At 42.4% G+C, this 26,580-nt stretch overlaps 1 protein-coding gene across 4 annotated transcripts in view; it reads left to right on the top strand.

Moving 5' to 3' along the window:
* USP49 (ubiquitin specific peptidase 49) overlaps nt 1–26,202 on the top strand; it is a 146,199-nt gene extending 119,997 nt beyond the window's left edge. For all 4 annotated transcript variants that reach the window (XM_075853584.1, XM_075853585.1, XM_075853583.1 and 1 more), the window contains 3 exons: nt 6,705–6,813; nt 21,959–22,161; nt 22,249–26,202. In XM_075853584.1, coding sequence (XP_075709699.1) covers nt 6,705–6,813; nt 21,959–22,161; nt 22,249–22,469 — 533 coding nt within the window. In that variant the 3' untranslated portion in view covers nt 22,470–26,202. The remainder of the gene's footprint in view (nt 1–6,704; nt 6,814–21,958; nt 22,162–22,248) is intronic.
* The last annotated feature ends 378 nt before the right edge of the window (nt 26,203–26,580 follow it).

Here is a 26,580-nt window from a genome sequence, read left to right as displayed (position 1 = left end):
ATGTATATTCATTGTCATGACACATGAGTAGCGTTATAGTGTGCTTATGTGACTGCAAATAGTGATATAGATATATCGCTATCTGCAGAGTAAATGAATGGAGAGAAGTGTATGACGCTGATTGGTCAGCGTCATACACTCTGTACAATGCCCACTTGGTCATATAGTAAAACACACCCAGTTGTCCATTGAGAAACTCATTAGCATAAAGCTAATATAGGTCATAACGCTTTCAAAAATTATTGTTTTTCTAAATAAAAAACACTGCTGTAATCTACATTAGAGCGCCGATCAGATCGTGTACAAGATAGGCCACTTATAATGTCGTGACAGAGCCTCTTTCAGTATGGGTGGCGGTTTATTTTCCAAATAGTTGCAGGTTTTCTCAACCTACAACAAATTGAATACTGCCCAATAAGACCTTTCAGCTTTTTAGCAAGCACATGAGTATTCGTTACTAATGTACAGTTAACCTGACATTCTGTCTTTCACCTTTTTAGCGTTAAAATAGGTTGCAAAAAACAAAACGACATCTTGTCAAAGCAGAAGTCTTTACTTTAGCAATCTCAATACATTGTTCCAAATTTTCAGCAAGCTATAGCTCGGTTTGTGTTTTGACTTTTTAGGTCTCTGCTACATGCAAAATGACACTGGAATATCATACAAATTGGAAATATTCAAACCCTAGATAGACTATATGGACAAAAGTATTGGGACACCTACAGGAGCTTTTATGACCTCCCATTCTAACTCCATAGGCATTATCATAGAGTTGGTCCTTTTTGCAACTAAAACATGTTTCATTCTTCTGGAAAGCCTTTCTACAAGATTTTGGAGTGTGTCTGTGGAAATTTTCCATGCATCCAGAAGAGTATTTGTCATACACGTATGTTGGATGGGAGGGCCTGGATCACAATTTCTGTTGTAGTTTATCTCAATGGTGTTGAGGTCAGGCCATTCAAGTTCTTCCACACCAAACTCTCCTAACCATGTTTTATGGACCTTCTGTTGTGCTGGGGCACAGTCATCCTGAAACAGGAAAATGTCTTCTCTAAACTGTTCCCACAAAGTTGGAAGCATACAATTGTCCAAAATGTATTGGTATCCTCAAGCATTAAGATTTCCCTTCACTGGAACTAAGGGGCCTAGGCCAACCCCTGATAAACAACCCCGTAGCATTATCCCTCCTTTACCAAACTTTACAGTTCGCACAATGCAATCAGGCAGGTAAGGGTATGTTCACACGGCAATGCAAAATACGTCTGAAATTACGGAGATGTTTTCAGGCGAAAACAGCTCCTGAATTTCAGACGTTTTTATAAGTGCACGTCAATGAAAAACTGCTCCAATTACGTCCCAAGAAGTGTCCTGCACATCTTTGACGTGTGCGTAATTTAACGCGCCGTCTTTTGACAGCGACACCTAAAATGACAGCTCGTCTTCACAGAACATCGTAAGACACATTGCAAGCAATGGGCAGATGTTTGCCAACGTATTGGAGCCGTCTTTTCAGGTGTAATTCGAGGCGAAAAACGCCTCCATTACGTCTGAAAATAGGTCGTGTGCACATACCCTAACGTTCTGCTGGCATTTGCTAAATCCAGACTCGTTCATCAGACTGTCAGAAAGAAAAGCGTGATTCATCACTCCCCTTAAAGAGGCTCTGTCACAAGATTTTGCAACCCCTATCTCCTATTGCAGCAGATCGGCGCTGCAATGGAGATAAGAGTGACCTTTTTTTTTTTTTTTTTTAAACGAGCATTTTTGGCCAAGTTATGACCATTTTTATATTTATGTAAATGAGGCTTTCTAAAGTACAACTGGGCGTGTATTGTGTTCGTTACATCTGGGCGTTTTTACTTCTTTTACTAGCTGGGCGTTGTGTATAGAAGCATCATCCACTCCTCTTCACAATGCCCAGCTTCTGGCAGTGCAGACACACAGCGTGTTCTCGAGAGATCACGCTGTGACGTCACTCACTTCCTGCCCCAGGTCCTGCATCGTGTCGGACGAGCGAGGACACATCGGCACCAGAGGCTACAGTTGATTCTGCAGCAGCATTGGCGTTTGCAGGTAAGTAGCTACATCGACTTACCTGCAAACGCCGATGCTGCTGCAGAATCAAATGTAGCCTCTGGTGCCGATGTGTCCTCGCTGGTCCGACACAATGCAGGACCTGGGGCAGGAAGTGAGTGACGTCACAGCGTGATCTCTCGAGAACACGCTGTGTCTCTGCACTGCCAGAAGCTGGGCGTTGTGTAGAGAAGTGGATGATACTTCTATACACAACGCCCAGCTAGTAAAAGAAGTAAAAACGCCCAGATGTACATACAAAATGCCCAGTTGTACTTTTACTTTAAACACGCCCAGTTGTACTTTAGAAAGCCTCATTTACATAAATATAAAAATGGTCATAACTTGGCCAAAAATGCTCGTTTAAAAAAAAAAACGTTACTCTTATCTACATTGCAGCGCCGATCTGCTGCAATAGGAGATAGGGGTTGCAAAATCTGGTGACAGAGCCTCTTTAACCCCTTCCCGCTCCTGGACGTACTATTAGGTCATGGCAGCTGTATCGTTCGCGCTCCATGACCTAATAGTACGTCTCGGGAGTAACGGCCGTTTCGGCCGTCCTCCCGACACAGGAAATGTGACAGCTGCTGTCTTGTTCAGCAGCTGTCACAGCTCCTACAGCGGGGACCGATCGCTGTGTCCCCGCTGATTAACCCCTTAAAAGCCGCGTTCTATAGAGATCGCGGCTTTTTAAGGGTTAAGCTGCCATCGCCGGCCTGCTACGCGATAGCGGCCGGCGATGGTGACTATGGCAACCAGACACCAAACAATGGCGTCCGGCTATGCCATTACTATGCTTGCTGTCAGTGAGTAGCTGACAGTTCTAATACACTGCACTACGCATGTAGTGCAGTGTATTAGAATTGCGATCAGGGCCTCCTGCCCTCAAGTCCCCTAGTGGGACAAAGTAATACAGTAAAAAAAAAAGTAAAAAAAAGATGTGTAAAAATAAGAAAATAAAAGTTTTCAAAGTAAAAATCCCCCTTTTTCCCTTATCAGTCATTTATTATTAATAAAAATATATAAACAAACAAATAAACTATACATAATTGGTATCGCCGCGTCCGTAACGGCCTGAACTACAAAATTATTTCGTTATTTATCCCGCACGGTGAACGCCGTAAAAGAAAATAATAATAAACCGTACCACAATCACAATTGTTTGGTCACTTCACCTCCCAAAAAATGGAATAAAAAGATCAAAAAGTCGCATGTACCGAAAAATGGTGCTGATCGAAACTACAGTTAGTTACGCAAAACATAAGTCCTCGCACGGCTTTATTGATTGAAAAATAAAAAAGTTATGTCTCTTAGAATAAGGTAACACAAAAAGTTAATGATTGTTTACAAGACGTATTTTATTGTGCAAACGCCATAAGACATAAAAAAAACTATGAACATCTGGTATCGACGTAATTGTATCACCCCGCAGAATAAAATGAATGTCATTTATAGCGCACGGTGCACGCAGTAAAAAAAAAAAAAGAATAAAAAAACAATAGTAGAATTGCTGTTTATTAGTCACCACGCCACCTAAAAATAGAATAAAAACTGATCAAAAAGCCGCATGCACCCCAAGAAAACTACAATGGATTCCTCAAGGGGTCTAGTTTCCAAATTGGGGTCACTTTTGGGGGGTTCCCAATGTTTTGGCACCACAAGACCTCTTCAAACCGGACATGGTGCCTAATAAAAAAGAGGCCTCGAAATCCACTAGGTGCTACTTTGCTTCGGAGGCCGGTGCTTCAGTCCATTACCGCACTAGGGCCACATGTGGGATATTTCTCAAAACTGCAGAATCTGGGCAATAAATATTGAGTTGCGTTTCTCTGATAAATCCATTTGTGTTATAAAAAAAATGGAATAAAGAGGATTTTCTGACAAAAAAAAATGTAAATTTCACCTCTACTTTGCTCTAAATTTCTGTGAAACACATAAAGGGTTCATAAACTTTCTAAATGCTGTTGTAAATACTTTGAGACTTTGAGGGGTCTAGTTTCTAAAATGGGGTATTTGATAGGGGTTTATAATATATGGGCCCCTCAAAGCAACTTCAGAACTGAACTGGAACCTAAAAAAATAAATAAATGAGGCAATACTTAGCTTCTTACATTATACTGATAATGAGCCGTGCCCACCCCGAGATGACCCCAGTTTTGACCGTTTGTATAAACGGAGACCCCTATTAGACCGTTCCAGTGCCCTGTTTTCCCAGCATTCACCCCCGAGAAGTGTATTTCTATTGATGAGTCCTTGGTACATTTTAAAGGGAGGGTTCAATTCCGCGAGTACCTGCCGGGTAAGAGGGCAAGCTATGGCGTGAAGATGTATAAGCTGCGAGAGTGCATTCGGGTATACCTACAGGTTTAGGCTATATGAAGGGAAGGCCACCCCCAAACCAGACTGCATCCTGGACTTCAATAGGTACATGGGAGGGATGGACTTGTAAGATCAAATCCTGAAGCCCTACAGCGCCATGCGGTGTGGTATAAGAAGCTGGCCGGGCACATCATACAGATGGCATTGTACAATGCGTACGTGCTACGTCGATGTGCAGGCCAGACGGGAACTTTCCTGGAATTTCAAGAGGTGATTATCAAGAACCTAATCTTTAGGGACCAAGAAGGGGGGGCACCCAGTACTTCTGGAAGCGGGGCCACACGCATCGTACCAAGGCGGCAACACTTTCCAGGAGAAGTTCCCCAAACTGGCAAGAAGGGAAAAAGTAAAAGAGGTGCAAAGTCTGCTATAAGAGGGCGATAAGGGATGACACAATATATCAATGTGACACGTGTCCCGAATAACCAGATCTCTGTATGAAAGTCAGTTTTAAAATTTATCATACATCCCTTGGTTTATAATTTACCCCAATTTTACTTACCCTGATGCACTCCGCACAGCTTATCCCCCCTCGTCTTTCCCTTCTGAGCCCTGCTGTGTGTCCAGGCAGCTGATAACAGCCACATGTAGGGTATTGCTATACCCGGGAGAACCCACATTACAGTTTATGGGGTGTAGGTCTCTGGTCAAAATGCTCACTACACCTCTAGAAGAATGCCTTAAGGGTGTAGTTATTAAAACGGGGTCACTTCTTGCGGGTTTCAACTGTACTGGTACCTCAGGGGCTTCTGCATACATGACTTCGCAGTAGAAAATCCCCAGTAGGCCAAATGGTGGTCCTTTCCTTCTGAGCCCTCCCATGGGCCCAAACGGCAGTTTATCACAACAAATGGGGTATTGCGGCACTCAGAACAAATTGCGCAACAGAATGGGAAATTTTCTGCCAAAACGACATATATTATTTGAAAAAAATAATTTTGTTTTCATTCCCAGCCCAATTCAAATAAGTTCTGTGAAGAAACTATGGGGTCTAAATGGTCACATTACCCATAAATGAATTCCTTGAGGGGTGTAGTTTCCAAAATGGGGTCACTTCTGGTGGGTTTCCATTGCTTTGATACCTCTGGGGCTCTGCAAATGCGACATGGCACCCGAAAACCAATCCAGCAAAATCTGCACTCTAAAGAACACACAGCGCTCCTTCCCTTCTGAGGCATCCCATGGGCCCAAACGGCAGTTTATTGCCACAAATGGGGTATTGCTGCACTCAGGAGAAATTGGGCAACAAAATTGAGTATTTTGTTCCCTGTGAAAATAAGAAATTTTGATAAAAAATTACATCTTATTGGAAAAAATGTCATTTTTTTAATGTCACAGCCCAATTGAAATAGGTGCTGTGAAAAAACTGTGTGGTCAAAATGCTAACAACAACCATAAATTAATTCCTTGAGGGGTGTAGTTTCCAAAATGGGGTCACTTTTGGTGGGTTTCCATTGCTTTGATACCTCTGAGGCTCTGCAAATGCGACATGGCACCCGAAAACCATTCCAGCAAAATCTGGACTCCAACAAACATATAGCGCTCCTTTCCTTCTGAGCCCTCCCATGGGCCCAAACGGCAGTTTATCACCACAAATGGGGTATTGCCACACTAAGGACAAATTGGGCAACAAAATGGGGTATTTTGCAGTGTGTTCGGTCCGGGACTTGCGGCCGAAATACGTTCCGTCCATTACGGACGTAACATGCTCGTGTGAACCGAGCCTAAGGCTGTATTCAGACGAGTGATGTAAAATCGTCAGTTTTTCCCTGTAGAAACACTGATGCCAGTTGCACACGACTGATATGCAACTAGGATGCCGTTAAAAGCTGCCGATAGTCTTCACGAATCCATTCACGGGCACTTTCTGGCGGTAGATCATTTATCAGAATAATTGCTGTAGTCTATTTAGAATTTTGATGCATTACGAAGGCGGCTTTCAGACATACTACGGGTGCTTTTTTGCGCACATATTACGGACGCAACACTCAGAACTCCCGTAGTTCATCAGAACCGAATTTAGAGCACTATAAAAACCTATGGTGCTCTAACTTCAGTTCAGATGAACCGCAGGAGGTCTGGATGCTGCATCTGTAATACGGGTGCAAAAAAAAGGACCTGTATTATGCCTGTCTAAAAGCGGCCTAACTTAGTTTTTGTCCGTTGCCACAGACGTCTTTGTGCAGCCAATCGTGGTACGAATTCCAGATACAGCATTGTTTTAAGTGAAATTTTTAATTTTTTCATTGCAGGACGTAGGCGGAAATCCTCGCAGAAACCCCTTGTGCTGAGTGAGGCCAAGAAACAGCTTATGATATTCAGACTACCTCAGGTCTTGCGGCTGCACCTTAAGCGGTTCAGGTAAGATACTAGCTGTTTATCAAATATCTTTAATATCTTCCTGCCCCATGATGTATTATTAAGCAATGTGCATGTAGATGTGGGGGAGGGGGAGTTTGCAGAGCAGCTGGGGGGGGGGGGCATTTAAAAAAAATAAAAAGATGTGGGGTCCCCCCATTTTTCATAATCGGCCAGATATAATAAAGCAGCCACAGTCTAGCATTACAAGGGTTTTTGGCCCTTCCCAGCCTCCTAATATGGCCCTTCCCAGCCTCCTAATATCAGCCTGTGGGCACCTGCATGCCTGACCATCACTCCAGATGGTTGGGTAGTGGATTGTACCCGGCTCTTTCCAGTACCCCTGGTGGCGATGGATACCGGGGTAATAGCGGGGGGGGTTTGTGCAAGCCTTTTTACTGGCTCACACTAAGCCCCGCCTTAGTAATGGATGCAGTCAAACAGACAACTACCATTACTAAGGCTCTAATAAAGAATTAAAAAAAGAGGTATAAGCTAAAAATTATTATTATTTTTTTTATTGAACGAAGACCTCCCCACACAACCCTCTTTCACCTCTTTATTTAACCCCTTAGCGCACCAGGACGCACCAGTGCGTCATGTAATCAGAGTGCTATAAGGCACTGGGATGTACCGGTGCGTCCTGGCTAACAACTGTCACCCTGTCAAAGGACAGGGTGACGAGAGGCGTGGCTTGCTGAACATGTAGAGAGCCGCACGTTGGTGAGCTCCTGCTGAGAACTCCTTAAACTATCCGACTACTCTGCCTGAGGTGATCTATATTTAACGAAAACATACCCGGACTGCTGTACCGACGCTGCTTCTCACTTGCTGCGGTGACCGGGGTCGGTGAGCCGCAACATGATCAGAAGTAAGACACGATGTGCTCAGAGACCTGTGGACCAGGATTTACAAGATGGTGTTGGGGAGGAAATGCGGGCAGAGCTGCACGTGGAGCCTGTGGTTACGATCGCGGTCAGACTGGAGCGTTTCGCCCGTACCGCTAATGAGCCCAGGGAAAGGGAACACTGGGGAGCGGCATATTCCCGATCCTGCTGTTCTCGATGGGACTGCAGGAGCGAGTGCTATGGCCTCCAGGGCTGCTGAGGAGCCGGCTGGTGAATTAAGGAGAGAGCTGATACCTGTGCAGCAGGCAACGGAGGGAGGTGAGCCTACATTAAGAGACATTTTTCTGGCTATTAACTACTGCAACTCCACACTGTCTACCTTGAATGTGAAAGTGGGGGCCATGAAGGAAGATATTGCCATTATTAGGCACGATATGCAAAAAGTTAATGAGCGACTAGGTGAAGTGGAAGGACGGTTCACAGACCTGGAAGATAATATGTTTAAAACCATGAAAGATTCAAAAAAGTCGACACAAGAAATTGCGGTTTTATTTAACAAAACCGACGACATAGAAAATAGGTTACGTCGTAATAATGTCAGACTGATTGGAATACCAGAAAAATCGGAAGGTCTGAACTGCACGGAATATCTGGAAAAATGGCTGCGCACCTCTTTTGGAGTTGACACCTTCACACCATTATTTGCAATTGAGCGGGCTCATCGTGTACCGACTCGCCCATTTCCACCTGGGCACCCACCGAGGCCTATACTGGCTAAGTTACTACACTATAAAGACCGGGATATGATTTTACGGAAAGTGAGGGAATTCCCGGATCTGGTTATAAATGGTGGGAAAGTCTCCATATTCCCGGATTATTCAGAAGTACAGCGTAAAAGAGCGCGATTTCTAGATGTCAAGAATAGGCTGAGAAACCTGCAAGTGGCGTATTCTATGCTATATCCAGCGAAGCTGCGGGTCGCAGCTTTGGGAGGAACTAATTTTTTTGAAAATCCGCATGTGGCCATGCAATGGCTTGATGGACACGAGATGCAACTACGTGTCAAGATGCCCTGAAATATGATTCATATATTCTATTTTGCAGGTCACATGTATTTTGATTAATGAAATGTAAAGTAATGAATATGTGATATAATCGGTTGCTATTTTCTGGTCTCTCCGGCAGCACTGATGGGTTTTTTGTCTATCAAGCTTATTGTTATATTGAAATGCAGGATACGTGTTTAGATAGAATGGTCGTATGATCTGCACCATTATATTGTTGTTGTGTACATTTCATCAGTAGGAATTTCAACGCCCGCTCTCGGTGAGAGAGGTTTAGTATGTTTATATGTGGGTTTTTTTTTGGGGGGGGGGGGGGTTGGGTTTGGGGATAAAATCGGCACTTAGTTGGATTGTATGTGAGTATAAAACCGATATACATCGTTGTTTACAGATGACATATGTACGGCTAAATACTGTGTTCTATTTTAAATATGGCGAACTCAGTCAGATTTATTAGCTGGAACATTAGGGGTATGGCTGATGCCACAAAGCGCCAAGCCATTTTTCAACTTATTAGTGAGCACCAGCTGGCGATTGTGTGTCTGCAAGAGACACATATGAGAACTGAAAGATTACAACAGCTACAGAGGAGGTGAGTGGGATTTAGTGGTCATTCTACATACTCTGTATATTCTAGGGGAGTAAGTTTGTTAGTACATAAACAGATTCCATTTAATTGTCTGGACATGGAGGTGGACGCAGAAGGTCGATATATTTGTGTACTTTGTACTATATATTCAAATTTTTTTATAATAATATCTATATACATACCTCTTCCTTTTTGTAATAGAGTCTTATTAAAGGCCATGTCTTTTGTGGCTGATAAACCAGGAATCCCTCTGCTTCTACTTGGGGATTTTAATAATATTCTTGATTCCAATTGGGATAAATGTAGAGAGGGGGACAGGAGTGAAGAGGAGGCTGGGACTCCATTTGGCACATTGGTACAAGAAATAGGATTGTTGGATATATGGAGATTACAACACCCTCGTGAATGGGAGTTCTCCTATTGTTCATCCACGTATTCTTCTTTATCTCGCCTAGATCTGGCTTTAGGGAATGAGGATATAATGCCCTTAGTTAGTCAGGTGGAGTATCTACCTAGAACGTTATCAGATCACTCCCCCATCTGGGTCACGGTTGATATTAATAATCAGAGTTCCCAATGCCCGAGAATCTGGAAGTTGAACCCTTTCTGGTTGACTTTGGTTGATGGGCAAGGTTTTATTGCTCAAAGGCTGGAGGACTATTTTCAAATTAATTGTGGCTCTTCTTCTGTTCCCTATGTTTGGGACGCAATGAAGGCGTATTTGAGAGGCCTGTTTATGCAGGCAATTAGTAGGCATAAAACCGCTACTAGGGCGGAAGTTGTGAGATTACATGAAGAAATGAGTAAGGCAGAGGCGGCATTTATTTTAAATCCTACTGTGGTGCAGCAAACGAGTTTGCAAAGAGCACAAGAGGCACTTAATTTACATCTGTTAGCAGTAGCGAGTAGAAAACGGCAGTTTTTTGTGCAGAATACTTTTGAAGAAGGAGAAAAGGCTGGTCATATGCTAGCACAGGTAGCAAAGGCACAACAGGGGGTAACGCATATCACTGCTTTAAAATCAGCGGAGGGTCACTTAGTTGCAGAGAACTTGGAAGTTGTAGAAGTTTTGAGAGACTTTTATTCCGATCTATATACCTCCAAGGTGCATCCATCTACATGTGATATTTATACATTCCTAGATAAAGCACAGCTCCCTAAATTATCAGGAGACGCCAAGGCACTTTTGGATTCTCCACTTACGTTGGAGGAACTGGAAGATGCGGTAAAACAGATGCCTAATGATAAGGCACCTGGGGGGATGGGCTACCAGTTGAGATTTATAAAAAATACTTTGAGGTGCTCCTACCCAAATTACTAGAAGTGTTTCATTATTCACTGAACTATGGTAATTTGCCGGCGTCCATGCAAGAAGCCATTATTGTGGTCTTGCCGAAACCCGGGAAAGACCCTCAATTAGCTGATTCTTATCGACCGATTTCATTATTAACAACTGACGTCAAGATTCTGGCAAAGGCAATAGCTCTGCGTTTGAATGGTGTTGTCTCTACCATTATACACCCGGATCAGACCGGTTTTATGCCTGCTAGGTCGACAGCCATGAATTTGAGACGTTTATTTTTAAATCTTCAGCTGAGGGCAGACAACGTAGGTGAAAGAGCTATTTTTTCATTGGATGCTCCCAAAGCGTTTGATAGCGTGGAATGGCAATATCTTTGGTGCACCTTGGAGGCTATGGGTTTTGGACCAACTTTTATAGCATGGATCAAGGTCCTGTATTCTTGCCCTACAGCCAGAATACAGGCAAACAGAGGATTGTCTGCTAGGTTTGCTCTTGAAAGAGGGACTAGACAGGGATGCCCATTATCGCCCCTCCTGTTTGCCGTGGAAGCAGAGCCCCTGGCAGCGCGCATACGTGTGTCAGACGATATTAAGGGTTTTTTGTATGGCTCTGTGCAAGAAAAGGTAGCGCTTTATGCAGATGATATTCTTCTATACCTGGGGGATGTAGGTAGCTCTCTGGCAGAAACAATATCCCTAATTGAGAAATTTGGGGCATTGTCTGGGTTTAAAATAAACTGGGATAAATCTCATCTGCTACCTGTGGATCCAATGTGCTCTACACCAGGGGTACACGGGGTACCTGTAGGATGTGTCGAACATTTTAAATATTTAGGGATAAAGATTTCGACCAATCCTTCTGAATATGTTGCTCTCAATTTGCAACCCCTTCTGGTCAAATTCAAAATGAAAATAACGGCCTGGTGTAAACTATATATGACAGTTGTGGGCAGGGTTAACCTTATTAAGATGATCCTAATGCCTCAATTATTGTATATTTTACATAACTCCCCCGTATGGATTCCATTACGTGACTTTTATTATATTAACACACTTTTTAGGGACCTAATATGGCGGAAGGGTCGTCCAAGACTTAAATGAGAAATTCTACAACGTGCAAAGCATGATGGTGGTTTGGCCCTACCCAACCCTTGGATATTTTTTCTTGCCTCCCAATGTCAGCACTTTAAGGGGTGGGGGGAAACTATACCAAAGGGATCCAATGGCTCGATCCTACAGGTACAGTTCGGACCATCTGTTTTACTCTCAGTTTTGGAGGTGGGACACTATATGTTGGTGGGTAGGAATATGCCCACATATACACTAATGCGTAAAGTATGGGATAAGGTTCGAGCTATTAGAGATATAGGGGTCTGCACAACTTTTACACCTTTATGGGGGAATAAGGCACTTCCGGAGTTCCTCTCTCTTGAAGGATTTGAAGGTTGGAAAGCAAGAGGCATCTTTTATGTCTCACAGTTGCTCCAGGAGGATATATTTAAAACTTATCAACAGATACAAGAGGAGTTTGAATTACCTCGAAACTCCCTCTACCAATATTTACAGATAAGACATGCTTTTGATGCCCAGAAGAAGACTGTGGATTTGGTAATACACACAGATGGGGTGTTGTCTGTTTTACATAATGGGAGTGTTACATCGGGGGTTATTTTCACATATCTACCAGTTGTTGTTTAGTAAATTTTTGGATAAATACCCCCTGATGGCTTCTAGAAAATGGGAAAGGGATATGGGTCCAATCTCTGAAGAACAATGGATAGATATTATGGAAGCTGTTCCGAATATCTCTCTTAGTGAGGCTGGGCGCCTCTCCCAACTATATATTATCCATAGAGTATATAGGACTCCTAAATTTATTTTTCATATTGGGGTACGGAGTTATTCTAAATGTCCCAGATGCGCGGAAGAGGGGGCTGATCATATGCATATGTGGTGGTCCTGCCTGCAGGTAACCACGTATTGGACGGATGTATTGAAGGTGATTCAGGATGCCTATGGACCTATGCTGCAGGGGACTCCTTTGGAGTGTGTTTTGGGGTGTATTAGGAACACCCCGTCCTATATCCTAGAGCGGGTAGCTATTGCAAGGCTGCTATATATAGCTAGAAAACTAATTGCACTACATTGGATACAAGGCGCCCCGCCGACTAGGAGTGAATTTATTTCTAAAGCGAATAAAATGATCATATTGGAAAAGGCTGTCTACGCAAAGCGTAGAAAGCTTAAAAAATTTGAATCTATATGGGGACCATGGCTAGGTGTAATGGAACTTGTATTATAAAATATATTCAGGGACTCTGTATGATTGTTAATCTCTACACGGTATTGGGATTATATATATAGTTTTGGGATAAGGAGAAGGGGGGAACTAGAGAGGATTAGATACTTGCCCTACTTCTGTTTTGTATTGTATAGGCTTGTAGATAATTAAATTACCTGATATTGGAGATATGATTCATCCCATGTATCTTGTATTGGTGTTTAGAGGCTCTGTCACCAGATTATCAAATCCCTATCTCCTATTGCATGTGATCGGCGCTGCAATGTAGATAACAGTAACGTTTTTTTTTGTTTTTTTTTAAAACGATCATTTTTGGCCAAGTTATGAGCTATTTTATATTTATGCAAATGAGCCTTTCTAATGGACAACTGGGAGTGTGTTTTCTCTTATTTCCAACTGGGCGTGTATTGTGTTTGTAACATCTGGGCGTGTTTACTTGTTTTACTAGCTGGGCGTTGTGAATAGAAGTGTATGATGCTGACAAACACTTCTATTCACAATGCCCAGCTAGTAAAACAAGTAAACACGCCCAGATGTTACAAACACAATACACGCCCAGTTGGAAATAAGAGAAAACACTCCCAGTTGTCCATATTAGAAAGGCTCATTTGCATAAATTTAAAATTGCTCATAACTTGGCCAAAAATGATTGTTTAAAAAAATAAAAAGTGTTACTGTTCTCTACATTGCAGCGCCGATCACATGCAATCGGAGATTTGATAATCTGTTGACAGAGCCTCATTAATGCACTTGATATCTGGAACAAGTTTTACCTCATATACTACGTCATTTGGTATTTTGTGATGGTGCCTGGGGGGAGGGGTAGGGAAAGGATTTGTTTAATGTGTCTTGTAATATATAATTTTGAAACTTTAATAAAAATTATCTGATTTAAAAAAAGGACAGGGTGACAGAACTGTGCCATCAACTGTTTGACAGTTGATCGGCGCAGTAAGACGGCAGGGGACCAATCACAGCGGTCCCCTGCCGGAGATCGCTGTGATTGGTCAGTCTGCTGTGACTGACCAATCACAGCTCCTTGAGAATGTGTATGTGATGGAGCTGGCTCAGAATCTGAGCCAGCGCCATAACCGCCGGGTGTCGGCGGTATATTACACTTGACACCCAGCTGTAACTGCTAGGACTGGAGTTAGCCTCTGATCCGAACGATTAACCTCTTAGATGCAGCGGGTGTCTGAGCAGTGTGTCAGCTGTGACAAACCGCTAACGGCCAGGACCGATCTGGCCGATTAACCCCCTTAGATGCAGCAATCAAAAGCTGCATCTAGGTGGTTAGATCGCACAGGATGGTTGCTAATGGCAATCATCGGCACCCGCGGGCATGCCGATGGTTGCTATGGAAACTGGAGGCATAACAATGGCCACCTAGTACGGAAGCCTACTAGGCCCCACCGGGAGGCGAAGCCTAATTAGGCTTGCTGTCCGTGAATAGCTGACAGCTCTAATACACTGCACTATTTAGGTAGTGTAGTGCAGTGTATTAGAAATAGCGATCAGGGCTTCATGCCTTCAAGTCCCCTAGTGGGCCAAAAAAAAGTTAATAAAAAATAAAAGTTTCACGTTAAAAAAAATAATAACCGCCTTTTTCACGTTAAAAAAATACAATAACTGCCATTTTTCCCATAATAAGTCTTTTATTATAGGAAAAAACGTAAAACATTTTTTATTTTTTTTTAAAAAGTACACATATGTGGTATCACCGCGTCCGTAACGACCCGAACTATAAAAATATCATGCTATTTTACCCGCACGGTGAGCGCCGTAAAAAAATTGAATAAAACACTACCAGCTGTTTTTTAGTCAGTACCCCTCCCAAAACCGAATAAAAATGTTGCATGTACCCCAAAATTATACCAATAAAAACTACAGCCAGTCCCGCAAAAAAAGAAGCTTTCACACAGCTTTTTTTGACGGAAAAATAAAGTTACGGCTCTCAGAATATGGCGACACAAAAAAATAATTTGAAACAAAAGTGATTTTATTGTGCAGAACGCGGCAAAGCATTAAAAAACTAAATACATGTTGTATCGCCGTAATTGTATAGCCCTGCAGAATAAAGTAAAATTGTAATTTATGAACGCAGTAAAAAAAAAAGAATAAACCACATTATCAGAATTGTTAGTTTTTGGTCACCTTGCTTGCCAAAAAATGAAATAAAAAGTGGTAAAAAAATTGCATGTACCCCAAAATGGTACCAATGAAAACTACAGATTGTCCCGCAACAAATAAGCCCACACAACCGCTCCGGTGGAGAAAAAATAACAAAGTTCTGGCTCTCAGAATATGGCTATGTAAAATATGCAGTGCGTTCCAAAAGTGAATAAGATTTTTTATTTATCCGTGCGATACTGGCCCCACATCTGTGGATTATTATTTATTTACCCCATTATTATACCCTCTTATTATGCCCTGATGTACTCCTCACAGATTATAATGTGGGGGCATATGTAAACTGAAATACCAGTAAAACCCCAAACAACAACTGCCAATAAGCAAAATCTGTGCTCCAACAGCCAAATCCCTTCCTTCTGAACCCTACGGCGTCCCCAAACCGCAGTTTACGTCCACATATATGGCATCGCCATACCCGGGAGAAAACGCTTAACAGTTTGAGGTATTTGTCTTCAGTGGGTCGAACTGGGCACAACATATTGTGCACTAAAATGGCATCTACCTGTGGAAAATTGCAATTTTCACTTTGCACCATCCACTTAGCGTTCATTTCTAATAAAATTTAAAAGAAAACAGTGGGGTCTAAATGCCCACTACACTCAATGGAAAAATGCCTTCAGGTGTGCAGTTTTCAAAATAAGGGCCACTACTTGGGGGTTTGTTTTACTATTTGACCCTAGAGCCCTGCCATTGTCGGCCAATGCTGCGGAATTCACCAAAATAGGCCTCACATGCGCATTTGCTCTTTCACTCCTAAGCCCTGTCATATGTCCAGGCAAATGATAAATGCCTTGAGGGGTGTAGTTTACAAAATGGAGTCACTTCTCAGGGTTTTCCACTCTACTCTGATACCTAAGTGAGCTCTGCAAATGCGACATAGCGCCTGTACATCAGTCCAGCAAAATCTGCGCTCTAAAAGCCAAATGGCGCTCCTTCCATTTTGAGCTCCGCCATGTGCCCAAACAGCAGTTTAGGGCCACACATGGGGTATTGCCGTATTCAGGAGAAAAAACAACACACAATTTGTTACTCAATTTTTCCCAATTCCCCCTTGTGAAAATAATTTTTCATTTTCGCTGCCTAATTCTAATACAATCTATGAAACACCTGTGGGATCAAAATGCTCACTACAACCCTAGATGAATGCCCCGAGGGGTATAATTTCCAAAATGGAGTCACTTCTCAGTGGTTTCTACTGTACTGGTACCTCAGGGGCTTTGCAAAGGTGACATGGCACCCAAAAAACAATCAAGCAAAATGCTATGTGGCACTCCTGCCATTCTGAGCCCTGCTGTGTCTCCAAACAGCAGTTTATGACCAAGAATGGGGTATTGCTGTACTCGGGAGAAATTGCTTCCCAATTGTTGGGCTGCTTTTTCTTCTTTATTCCTTGTGAAAATGAAAAAAATTCAAAATTTTAGTGGAATGTAGATTTTCATTTTCACTGCCTAAGTCCAATAAATTCAGCAAAAAAAACAGTGGGGTCAAAATGCTATACCGCTAGATAAATTCCATGAGGGCTGTACTTTCCCAAATGGGATCACTTTTGCGGGGTTTGCACTGTTTTTGGCCCCTCAGGGGCTTTGCAAATGTGACCTGGCGCCGCAAACCATTCCAGCAAAACTTGAGCTCCAAAAGTCAAATGGTGCTTTTTCTTTTTAAAGGCATGGTGTTGCCAGAAAAACATGTTTTTTTTTTAAAAATTAAACATTTAGTGTGTGGGTGATTAAACATGGTTCAAATTTTTTTTATTTTTTTCACGAGTCAGGAAATATTATAAATTAATTCTAATTTATAATACTACCCATTTTTGGTCACTAGATGGAGCTAGTTCCCAAAATTGCAGCATTGCAACATTGGGTTAAAAGCCCTCGCTCTAGTGAGCTCTCAGCATCCCCCCCTCCTTTATCCTGGCTAGTGCCGGGATAAACGAGGGGTTTGAAAGGTTTAACCTCCTACACTGTGTGTCGCCATTTTTTGAGGTAACCCACAGTGTAGTAGGTTTACATACAGTAGTAAACACACACAAACACTAACATACATTGAAATGTCTTACCTGCTCCTGCCGCCGCGGCTCCCTCCGGCCCGTCCGCTCCCTTTGCTGCCGCTGTTCCATGTGCACAAGTCCGGAAGCCGCGACCGGAAGTAGTAAGATTACAGTCCGGCCGCGACTTCCGGTCCACAGGAAAATGGCGCCGGACGGCGCCAATTTCGAATAGGACTGTGTGGGAGCGGCGCATGCGCAGTTCCCACACAGACGCCGTACACGGACGTGAATGGGACGGGAGCCGTTCACAGTCCCTATGGGACTGTGGCTGCCGTACTCCATGTCTGTGTGTGTCGTTAATCGACACACACAGAAATGGAACAAAAAATGGCAGCCCCCATAGGGAAGAAAAAGTGTAAAAATAAGAAAAAGTAAAACACAAACACACAAATGAATAAAAACGTTTTTATTAAAGCACTAACATCTTTAACATATAAAAAAAATTATTTGCCATGACACTGTTCCTTTAAGCCCTGCCATGTGTCCAAACAGCAGTTTACCACCACATATGGAGTATTGCTGTGCTCAGAAGAGTTTGCTTTGTTGGGGTGCTTTTTCTCCTTTATCTATTGTGAAAATGAAAAAATATGAGCTAAAACTACATTTTATTAGAAAAAATTTAGATCTTCAATTTTATAGCATAATTCCAAAAAATTCAGCAAAAACCGTGTGGGGTACAAATGTTAACTATACCCCTAGAAATATTCCTTGAGGGGTGTAGTTTCCAAAATGGGGTTTCCACTGTTTTGGTCCCTCCAGGGCATTGCAAACACGACATAGCACTGAAAACTATTCCAGCAAAATCTGCTCTCCAAAATCCAAATGGTGTTCCTTCCCTTGCGAGATTTGCCGTGGGGCATAGGAGCACGCAGGGGTCTGGTGGTGTTGGGGTGGGGTAGGGGGGCCCAAGCAGAATTCTTGCACCCGGGCCCATGAGCCTTTAGCTATGCCCCTGCTGTCGACGAAATGCTCAGGCAAACATGCATGTTTATTTTAACAGTCACAGGGGAACAAAAGACAAAGCAAGTTGAAATCCAACATGCCTGATACCTTTTTCCCCTAGACAGTCCGGAGACCCCCATACATTTAAACTTGAACGCTTTGTGTCCTTCACTGAAAGTGATGACAAGAGATGAACGTGGGTATAGCTGCTGTCACCAGGAGACAGAAACTAAGTACCAGCTACATCCCTCCTGCAGGCACTGAGCTGGGGCTTCGTTCACATCTGCGCCAGGGTCCCGTTCCGACGTACCATCAGAGCTTTCCGTTGGAACGGGACCCTAACTCACGCAAACGGAAACCAAAGGTTTGCGTTTCCATCATCATAGATTTCAATGGTGACGGATCCGATGTCAGTCAGGGTCCCGTTCCGACGGAAAGCTTAGTCGGAACGGGACCCTGGCGCAGATGTCAACGAAGCCTAAACCCGTTTTGTACAAAAGCAGTAGGAGAAGCAGAGAATGCAAATACTGATAAAATGAAACAATAAGAACAGTAAAAAAAAAAACAAGAGGCACCATGTGAGAACACAAAGGGAAAAGACCTTCTGTGAGGAGAAAACTGCCAGACTAACAAAACAAAATAGGTGACTGTAGGACGTTCCAAAACCGTCCCCAGGGGTGGGCAGATAACCGAAAAAAATAGGTGCGTTTAACGAACAGTGTGTGCCCTCTTGATTTTTTTTTTCTAAATTTGACATAACCCCAGATATATGGTGTTAGCTATTAACCCCTTAGTGACCACCAATACGCCTTTACACGACAGTCACTAAGGGGCCTTCGGCTAGGCTTCCGCATTTTCACGGCAGCCTAGTTGAAGTCCTGCACAGGTGTCCTGTGCGGGCTGGAGTGGGTGCTCGGCTGTCTGACAGCCGGGCTTCAGCTCTAATGCTAGCGATCGAAGTTGGAATGAGACTATGCAAAAACAAATAGTTTTAGTTCATAACTGTTTTTGATGTGCAAATTTCGTAAAACATTAAAATAAACTACACATATGTGGTATCGTTCTAATCGTACTGACTCCTAGAAGAAAGGTAACATGTTATTTACGTCCCATAGTGAATGGCGTGAATTTAAAGAGGCTCTGTCACCACATTATAAGTGCCCTATCTCCTACATAAAATATAATGTAGGTGACCGCAGTGCTTTTTATTTAGAAAAACTATATATTTTCACCACGTTAGGAGCGATTTTAGCTTTATGCTAATTACTTTCTTAATGCCCAACTGGGCGTGTTTTTACTTTAGACCAAGTGGGCGTTGTACAGAAGAGTGTATGATGCTGACCAATCAGCATCATGCACTTCTCTCCATTCATTTACTCAGTGCATAGGGATCCTGCTCGATCAGTATGTGCTGTCTTATACTGACACATTAACGTTACTGAAGTGTTTAGACAGTGAATAGACATTCCTTCCAGCCAGGACGGGATGTCTATTCACAAACCCGACACTTCGGTAACGTTTCTGTGTACTTAGAGCAGAGCAAGCGTAATCTCGCTGTAACCTGTCATTTACTGCGTGATCTCGCAAGATTACGCTTGCTCTGCTGTAAGTACCACAGAAACGTTACCGAAGTGTCGGGATTGTGAATAGACATCCCGTCCTGGCTGGAAGGAATGTCTATTCACTGTCTAAACACTTCAGTAACGTTAATGTGTCAGTATAAGACAGCACATACTGATCTAGCAGGATCCCTATGCACTGAGTAAATTAATGGAGAGAAGTGTATGACGCTGATTGGTCAGCATCATACACTCCTCTGTACAACGCCCACTTGGTCTAAAGTAAAAACACGCCCAGTTGGGCATTAAGAAAGTAATTAGCATAAAGCTAAAATCACTCCCAAGGTGGTGAAAATAGATCGTTTGTCTAAATAAAAAGCACTGCTGTCACCTACATTATAGCGCCCATCTCATTATGTGGGAGATGGGCCACTTATGATGTGGTGACAGAGCCTCTTGAAATTCCGCCATTGTTATATGGGCTTAAATAATTTTTTCTACACCCCCCCAAAAAAAGTTAATAAAAAAATGATATGTACCATTAAAAAGTAAAACTAATCCCACAAAAAAACAACTCCTCATACAGCTATGTCGGGGGAAAAAAAAAAGTTATAGCTCTTTGAATGCGACTATAGAAAACTGAAAAAAAAATAGCTGGGTCATTAGGGTCTAAAATAGGCTGGTCACTAAGGGGTTAAAGTAAGGGGAAAAAAAAGGTACCTCTGACTGATGCCTTCAACGGAAGCCATCCGTTGCCCATAGACTCCCATGTTTAAAAAAAAAAAGTGTGTCGTGACCATTCAGTAAAATAACGTATACGTTCGATGTATACTTTTTTTTTTTTTAACATGATCCTTTACTGGATGACTGTCAGATGCCTCTAATAGATGACATCTGTCAGCATTCCATCATCCATAGACTTCCATGTTAAAAAAAAATTATTATTTTAATGGTTTAACTGTTTTTTTTTTTGTTTTGTTTTTTTTAACTGGATGGTGTGAGATTGTATTAAATTGGTATCATGACAAATCGTATGACTTCATGCAATTCAAGAAAAAGTAAGGGTGAACACATCTGTACAGCCATCTGCACATCCTGCTACCAGAAGAGGCGTCAGAGGATGCAAAAGTATGCACCCTGTAAAACTTCAAAAAAGTATGAACAAAAGACCAAGTGGCCTTATCTGAAAAGTGGCTCTTTGTCCTTAGACTCGTGTGCCTCACCAGTAGCTGACAAAATCCATTGAATACATGGTGGTTACGAAAGCCGCCATGTCCTGCCTGTGGCCCTCTGGAATGAGGAAAAGTGTGCCAGAGTGCTGGAATGACGAGGTCGGTGCCAGTCGATGTGTAATGCACTCACCACGTCTAGCTTGTGAAGAGCCTTTTTCTTTTGCCTTCGGAGAGGAACAAAAAGAGGGCAGGACTATGTCGACGTTAAGGCTGGGTTCACACTGAGTTTTTTGCAGGCAGAAAATCTGCCTCAAAATTCCGTTTGGTATTTTGAGGCAGATTTTGCTCTGCCTGCACGCCAATTTGCACTGTGTTTTTTGCCAGCGGCTATTGAGTGCCGCGGGCAAAAAACGCAGCAAAATATGCTTTCTCTGCCTCCCATTGATGTCAAAAGTACCAATACCTGGTGTAATAACCATAATACCACTGTGCTTGATTGGCCAGCAAACTCACCAGACCTAAACCCCATAGAGAATCTATAGGGTGTTGTCAAGAAGAAGATGAGAGACACCAGACCCAACAATGCAGGCGAGCTGAAGGCTGCTATCAAAGCAACCTGGGCTTCCATAACACCTCAGCAGCGCCACAGGCTGATCGCCAACATTTCGGTATTAAAAATAAATTTTGAAATTGGGCTTATATAATAATCAAATTTTCTGGGACACTAAATTTTGGGTTTTCATTAACTGTTACCATAATCATCAACATTAAAAGAAAAAAATGCTGGAAACAGATCACTCTGTGTGTAATAAATCTATATAATACATTAGTTTCACTTTTTGAATATAATTACTGAAATAAATTAACTTTTTGATATTCTAATACATTGAGAAGGACTAGTATGTGCATGTGTTCTATATGTATGTTCTGAGGCTCCTTTGCTTCTAGCACTAGGAAGTTTTTGTGTTTTTTACCCTTTTCTGGTATTTTACCCAAAGAAAGACCTTCCCAATTTAAGGTTTGAGAATGTTTTGTGTTGTTATTAAAGTATTCATATGCAGGTTTTTGTTTTTTCTTCAAATATGCTTGTTCCCAAGTATAGTATACATAGTATTTTCTTTTTTATACAGGTGGTCTGGCCGTAATCACCGTGAGAAAATTGGAGTCCATGTGTTCTTTGACCAAGTGTTGAACATGGAACCATACTGTAGAGGTTCATTGTCTCCCTCTGATCCAGGGACATATCTGTATGACCTGTCTGCTGTAGTAATGCATCATGGTAAAGGGTTTGGTTCTGGACACTACACTGCATACTGCTACAACACAGAGGGCGGTAAGCACTTTATTGGTTTTAATTTAATTTTTTTTACTTGGTCAAGTCTTGTAAATATGTATTAATTTCATTTTTTTTTCCTTACAGGATTTTGGGTTCATTGCAATGATTCCAAACTGAACATGTGCTCTGTGGAGGAAGTGTGCAGGACGCAGGCCTACATCCTTTTCTACACTCAGCGGAGTAATCCACAGAGTGCTGTGCAAAGCAACAACACACAGAGTGATCCAGGGATTCCTGATCTTCTCTTATCACCTCAGGCTCCATCCAGTCCACAGGAGCGTGGCAGGCGGATAACTATACCCTGACACCACTAGCACCCTGATACCCTGCATTTCCGGTCTTTCATTTTAATTTTTGGGCAATGGGGTATTTTTAAATATGTAGACTGATTCTTAGCTGTGTTTTTTATTCATCTTATCAGAGTAGCAACAGAAGACAGGTAATGTGACCAATTTGCCCTCATAATAGGAACCCAGCAAGTGGGAGAGGGGCCTCTTATGTGTATCTGTGTAAAGGAAGTACTTTTCTCCAAATATTAATTGACCTAATTTAAAGGGGTTATCCCAGAATCGACAAATCCACAGGATAGGTGATAATTGTCTGTTCGCTAGGGATCCCAACCGATTGCGAGAATGGGGGTCCAGAAACCCTCAGATTTTCCTCATTGCACTTCCCCACTTTGAGGAGTTTAAATAAGCGCTATACTCTTCTGTTTCCATTCTTCTCGGACTTTGAATGCATCTGCAGTGCGCATGCTCGACTGCCACTTCATTCAATGACCACCTCCATTGCGGTTGAGCATTGAGGAGAAACTGAATTCGGGACCACGTTTTGCAATCTGCGGGGGTCCCAGCAGTTGGCTCTTCACTAATCAGATAATTCTCACTTACCCTGTGAATAGGTGATAATTGTCAATTATGGGAATATTATTTAAGTCTAGTATTAAACATGGTCTTGCATTGTTTTTAATTACTTTAAAACAATGCAAGGGCTGTTATTTTCCCAAACCTGGCACCTAAATGTCATTTACATTTATTTATTTTTGCAAAAAATGTATGACTACCAACAGGTTTTCTGTTTTTGAGCCAAGGCAAAAAGGTGTGTAGTCCTTATGGATTATATGGTCCTATATATTTTTTTCTTACACCAGTATATCTATCTAAAGACTTTTAAAGAATCATCCCACCTTAATCCTAAAATCTATTAGCAAAGTAAAATGTTCTCTGGTCTTATCTGAAAATGAATTATGCATAATATTCAAAAGGTAAATGTTTGGTACAAATAGTAGAAAGCACTTTTAGGCTATGTTCACACAGAGTTTTTTGCAGGCGGAATTTCTGCATCAAAATTCTATTTGGAAGTTTGAGGCAGATTTTTCTCTCGGCATGCCGTTTTTTGCCTGCGACCATTGAGCGCCACGGGCATAAAACGCAGCGAAATATGCTTTCTCTGCCTCCCATTGAAGTCAATGGGAGGTTAGAGCCGTAAACGCCCGAAGATAGGGCATGTCCTATCAATGGGAGGCATTTTAGGGCCGTTTTGCGGCGCGGTTTCTGCGTCAAAAAATCTCTGTGTGAACTTAGCCTTAGTGTAATACATCAATGAAAATAAACCGTAATAATAGTCTGGCCAGAGGGAAAGGAGCCCAGACTGAGTTGTGCAACAAACAAGCACAACTCTGGGATGCACGTGTGGATCTGAAACTTTTCCTCTGCTCTGCGTGGTTACTGCCCCACCTGCAGACCTCATGCACGAGACCTCAAGGGATCAATTGAATGAAATGAAAGAGGCAGGTTCTCCAAAATGCGTTATACGCTGGTGAATAAATGGTTCTATGATCCCTCTCTCTCAATTTGTTGGTGCCTGATAGATACTGCCTTTTTAGTTTCATTGGACTGCAAATGTTTGTTGACTTTAATGCATAAATACGCAATTTGAAAATGTCTCAAATTTTAGATTGTTGAGCTTCGGAATTCAGGAATACATTATCTAGACAAGATGGAAGGCCCTAGTCAGCAATTTAGCAGCAATTTTTATTGTTAACATCATATAGAGAAATTGCTCTTTCTACAGTCCTGATCAGGTCTATATCCAGCATTCAATCTGAGAAATCGTACGCTGCTAGATATGAATTCAGAGAGCATTATTGCAAATGTAACTTTCTTGTTTTGACTTTTAAATATTGGGGTTGCTATAAAATCTGCATTTATTTCAGGTAGCCTCTAGAATCCACTTGTTGCCTAGTGATTCCCCATTACCTTTGAAAATAACTTTAAACCATAATAACTTCATTGGATTCTGTTTTCCAGGGAGTTTAGAAGGATATATAATAGGCGATATTCACATCTGCATCAGAAGCTACGGAAGGTGACGCTGTTGCAGACTGCAACATTGCCGGACGAAATAGCGCAGGCTTTTTTGCCTGGCAAAACGTGGAAGCCATGACAGACATCCAACAGAACCCACTAACGTTCATAAATTCCGTTGGTTTCAGTAATGCAGGGGGATCAGGTGGCTCCGGTTATTCGTTCTGCTCCTATGACTGAGCAGAACAATTGAAATCCTTGACACATGTATAAACAGAGCCTTACTCGTGTACCTTTTAAAAAAATCAAACCCCTTAAGGCCGGGTCCCCATGTAGCGTAAACGCTGCAGAATTCTGTGCGGAAATTCCGCAGCGTTTACAGTAGCCGCATAGTGGATGAGATTTTTTTAATCTCATGCCCACGCTGCGGAAAAAAAACCGCAGTGTAAACGTTAATAACGTGACCTGCGGAGTGGAATTTAATTCCGCAGCATGTAAATTTATGCTGCGTTTTTGTTTGTTTTCCGTTGCGGGTTTTCCCTATTGAATTCAATCGAGATGTAAAACCTGCAACAGAAAGCCAAGCATCGTGACTTTTGCGGCATAATCACAGCGTTCACGCCACAAATATCGCAACGCCAGAAGAAACAAAATTAACATACTTACCCTTCTTCATGCAGTTTGGCCTCCTGGGATGACATTGCGTCCCCTGTGACCGCTGCAGCCAACCATCATCCAGGGAGGCCGGAACGGACGTCAGAAGAGGGAGGGGGTAAGGGTATGTTCACACGTACACGTCCGATACGCCTGGAATTGCGGAGCTGTTTTCAGGAGAAAAACGCTCCGGAATTTCAGACGGAAAGGCAAGTGCAGGCGTTTTTCGCAGCGTCCATTACGGACGTAATTGGAGCCGTTTTTCTATGGAGTCAATGGAAAACGGCTCCAATTACGTCCCAAGAAGTGACAGGCACTTCTTTGACGCGGGCGTTTTTTTTATGCGCCGTCTTTTGACAGCGGCGCGTAAAAAAAATGACTGTCGGCACAGAACATCATAAAGCCCATTCAAATGAATGGGCAGATGTTTGCCGGCGCATTGGAGCCGTATTTTCGGACGTAATTCGAGGTTAAAACGCCCGAATTACGTCCGTAAATAGGGTGTGTGAACCCAGCCTAAGTGTGAACGGGTTTTTTCCACAACTTTTTTTTCGGACGGAATGTCCTGCGGGCTCCAGGGCAGACACGCTGTGTGTTATTTACGCAGTCTATCCGTCCCGTGGGAACCCGGCCTAAGACTGGTTTTATTTCAACTTCTGTTCCACAATACTAACTACTACTCCATCTGGCCTGGTGTGATCTGCATAAATATATTCTCCTCTTTAGTACAGTGTACTTGTCTTACTCAAAGTCAGTAGTTTGAAGTCAGAAATTTGAATCGTCCTGATCGGTCACTGGTCAAGTCAAGTAGCGATCTCCAGTTTTCTCCGGTTTTTTTTATGGGGGAAAATTGTTTAAGCTATGGTGTCTTGATTTTAGCCCCGTTTTTAACATGGTAGTATTTCGAGGGAGTAGTATCTTCCTGTTGCTTCTCTCTTCACTTGACAAACTCAGGAGACTGTTCAAAACTAGGTCTCATACGTGCTGGCACAAAATTGTATTAATTTTTATTTTGTACAATATTGATCCAACTCCTAAGGTTAATAAATATTCAGTCTGATAAGATTGATTGACATTATTGTGCACTTTTATGATTCTTTCATTGCAATTCAGGATTGTCGTTTATTTGACAGGCAGATGAATAAGGTACAGTTATCTAAGGGTTTGTGCTCTTATCCCTCAAATTTACTTTGGGGGGCAGATTTTCAAGTTGTCTCTGTATAAAACCGCATATGTTCCTTGTTTAGTCTTGAATAATACACTTCAGATGGCATCAGGGCAGTAGGTCAATTATTTTATTTAGAAACTTAAAGCGGATTGGTCATAAAAATATGCTAATTTGTCAGTAGGATGAGGCTGTTTAAAGTATCTGCCTGTCATTTTCTTGTTTCAAGCAGCACTATCTGGTCCACGTTACCTGGTGGGTTTCATCTGACTCGCCCACGCTCTGTAGTCT

This window comes from Rhinoderma darwinii, chromosome 2 (genome assembly GCF_050947455.1).
Source record: "Rhinoderma darwinii isolate aRhiDar2 chromosome 2, aRhiDar2.hap1, whole genome shotgun sequence".
NCBI lineage: Eukaryota > Metazoa > Chordata > Amphibia > Anura > Rhinodermatidae > Rhinoderma > Rhinoderma darwinii.
The sequence above is the reverse complement of the archived record's forward strand: the minus strand, read 5'-3'. Positions and strand labels throughout refer to the sequence as shown.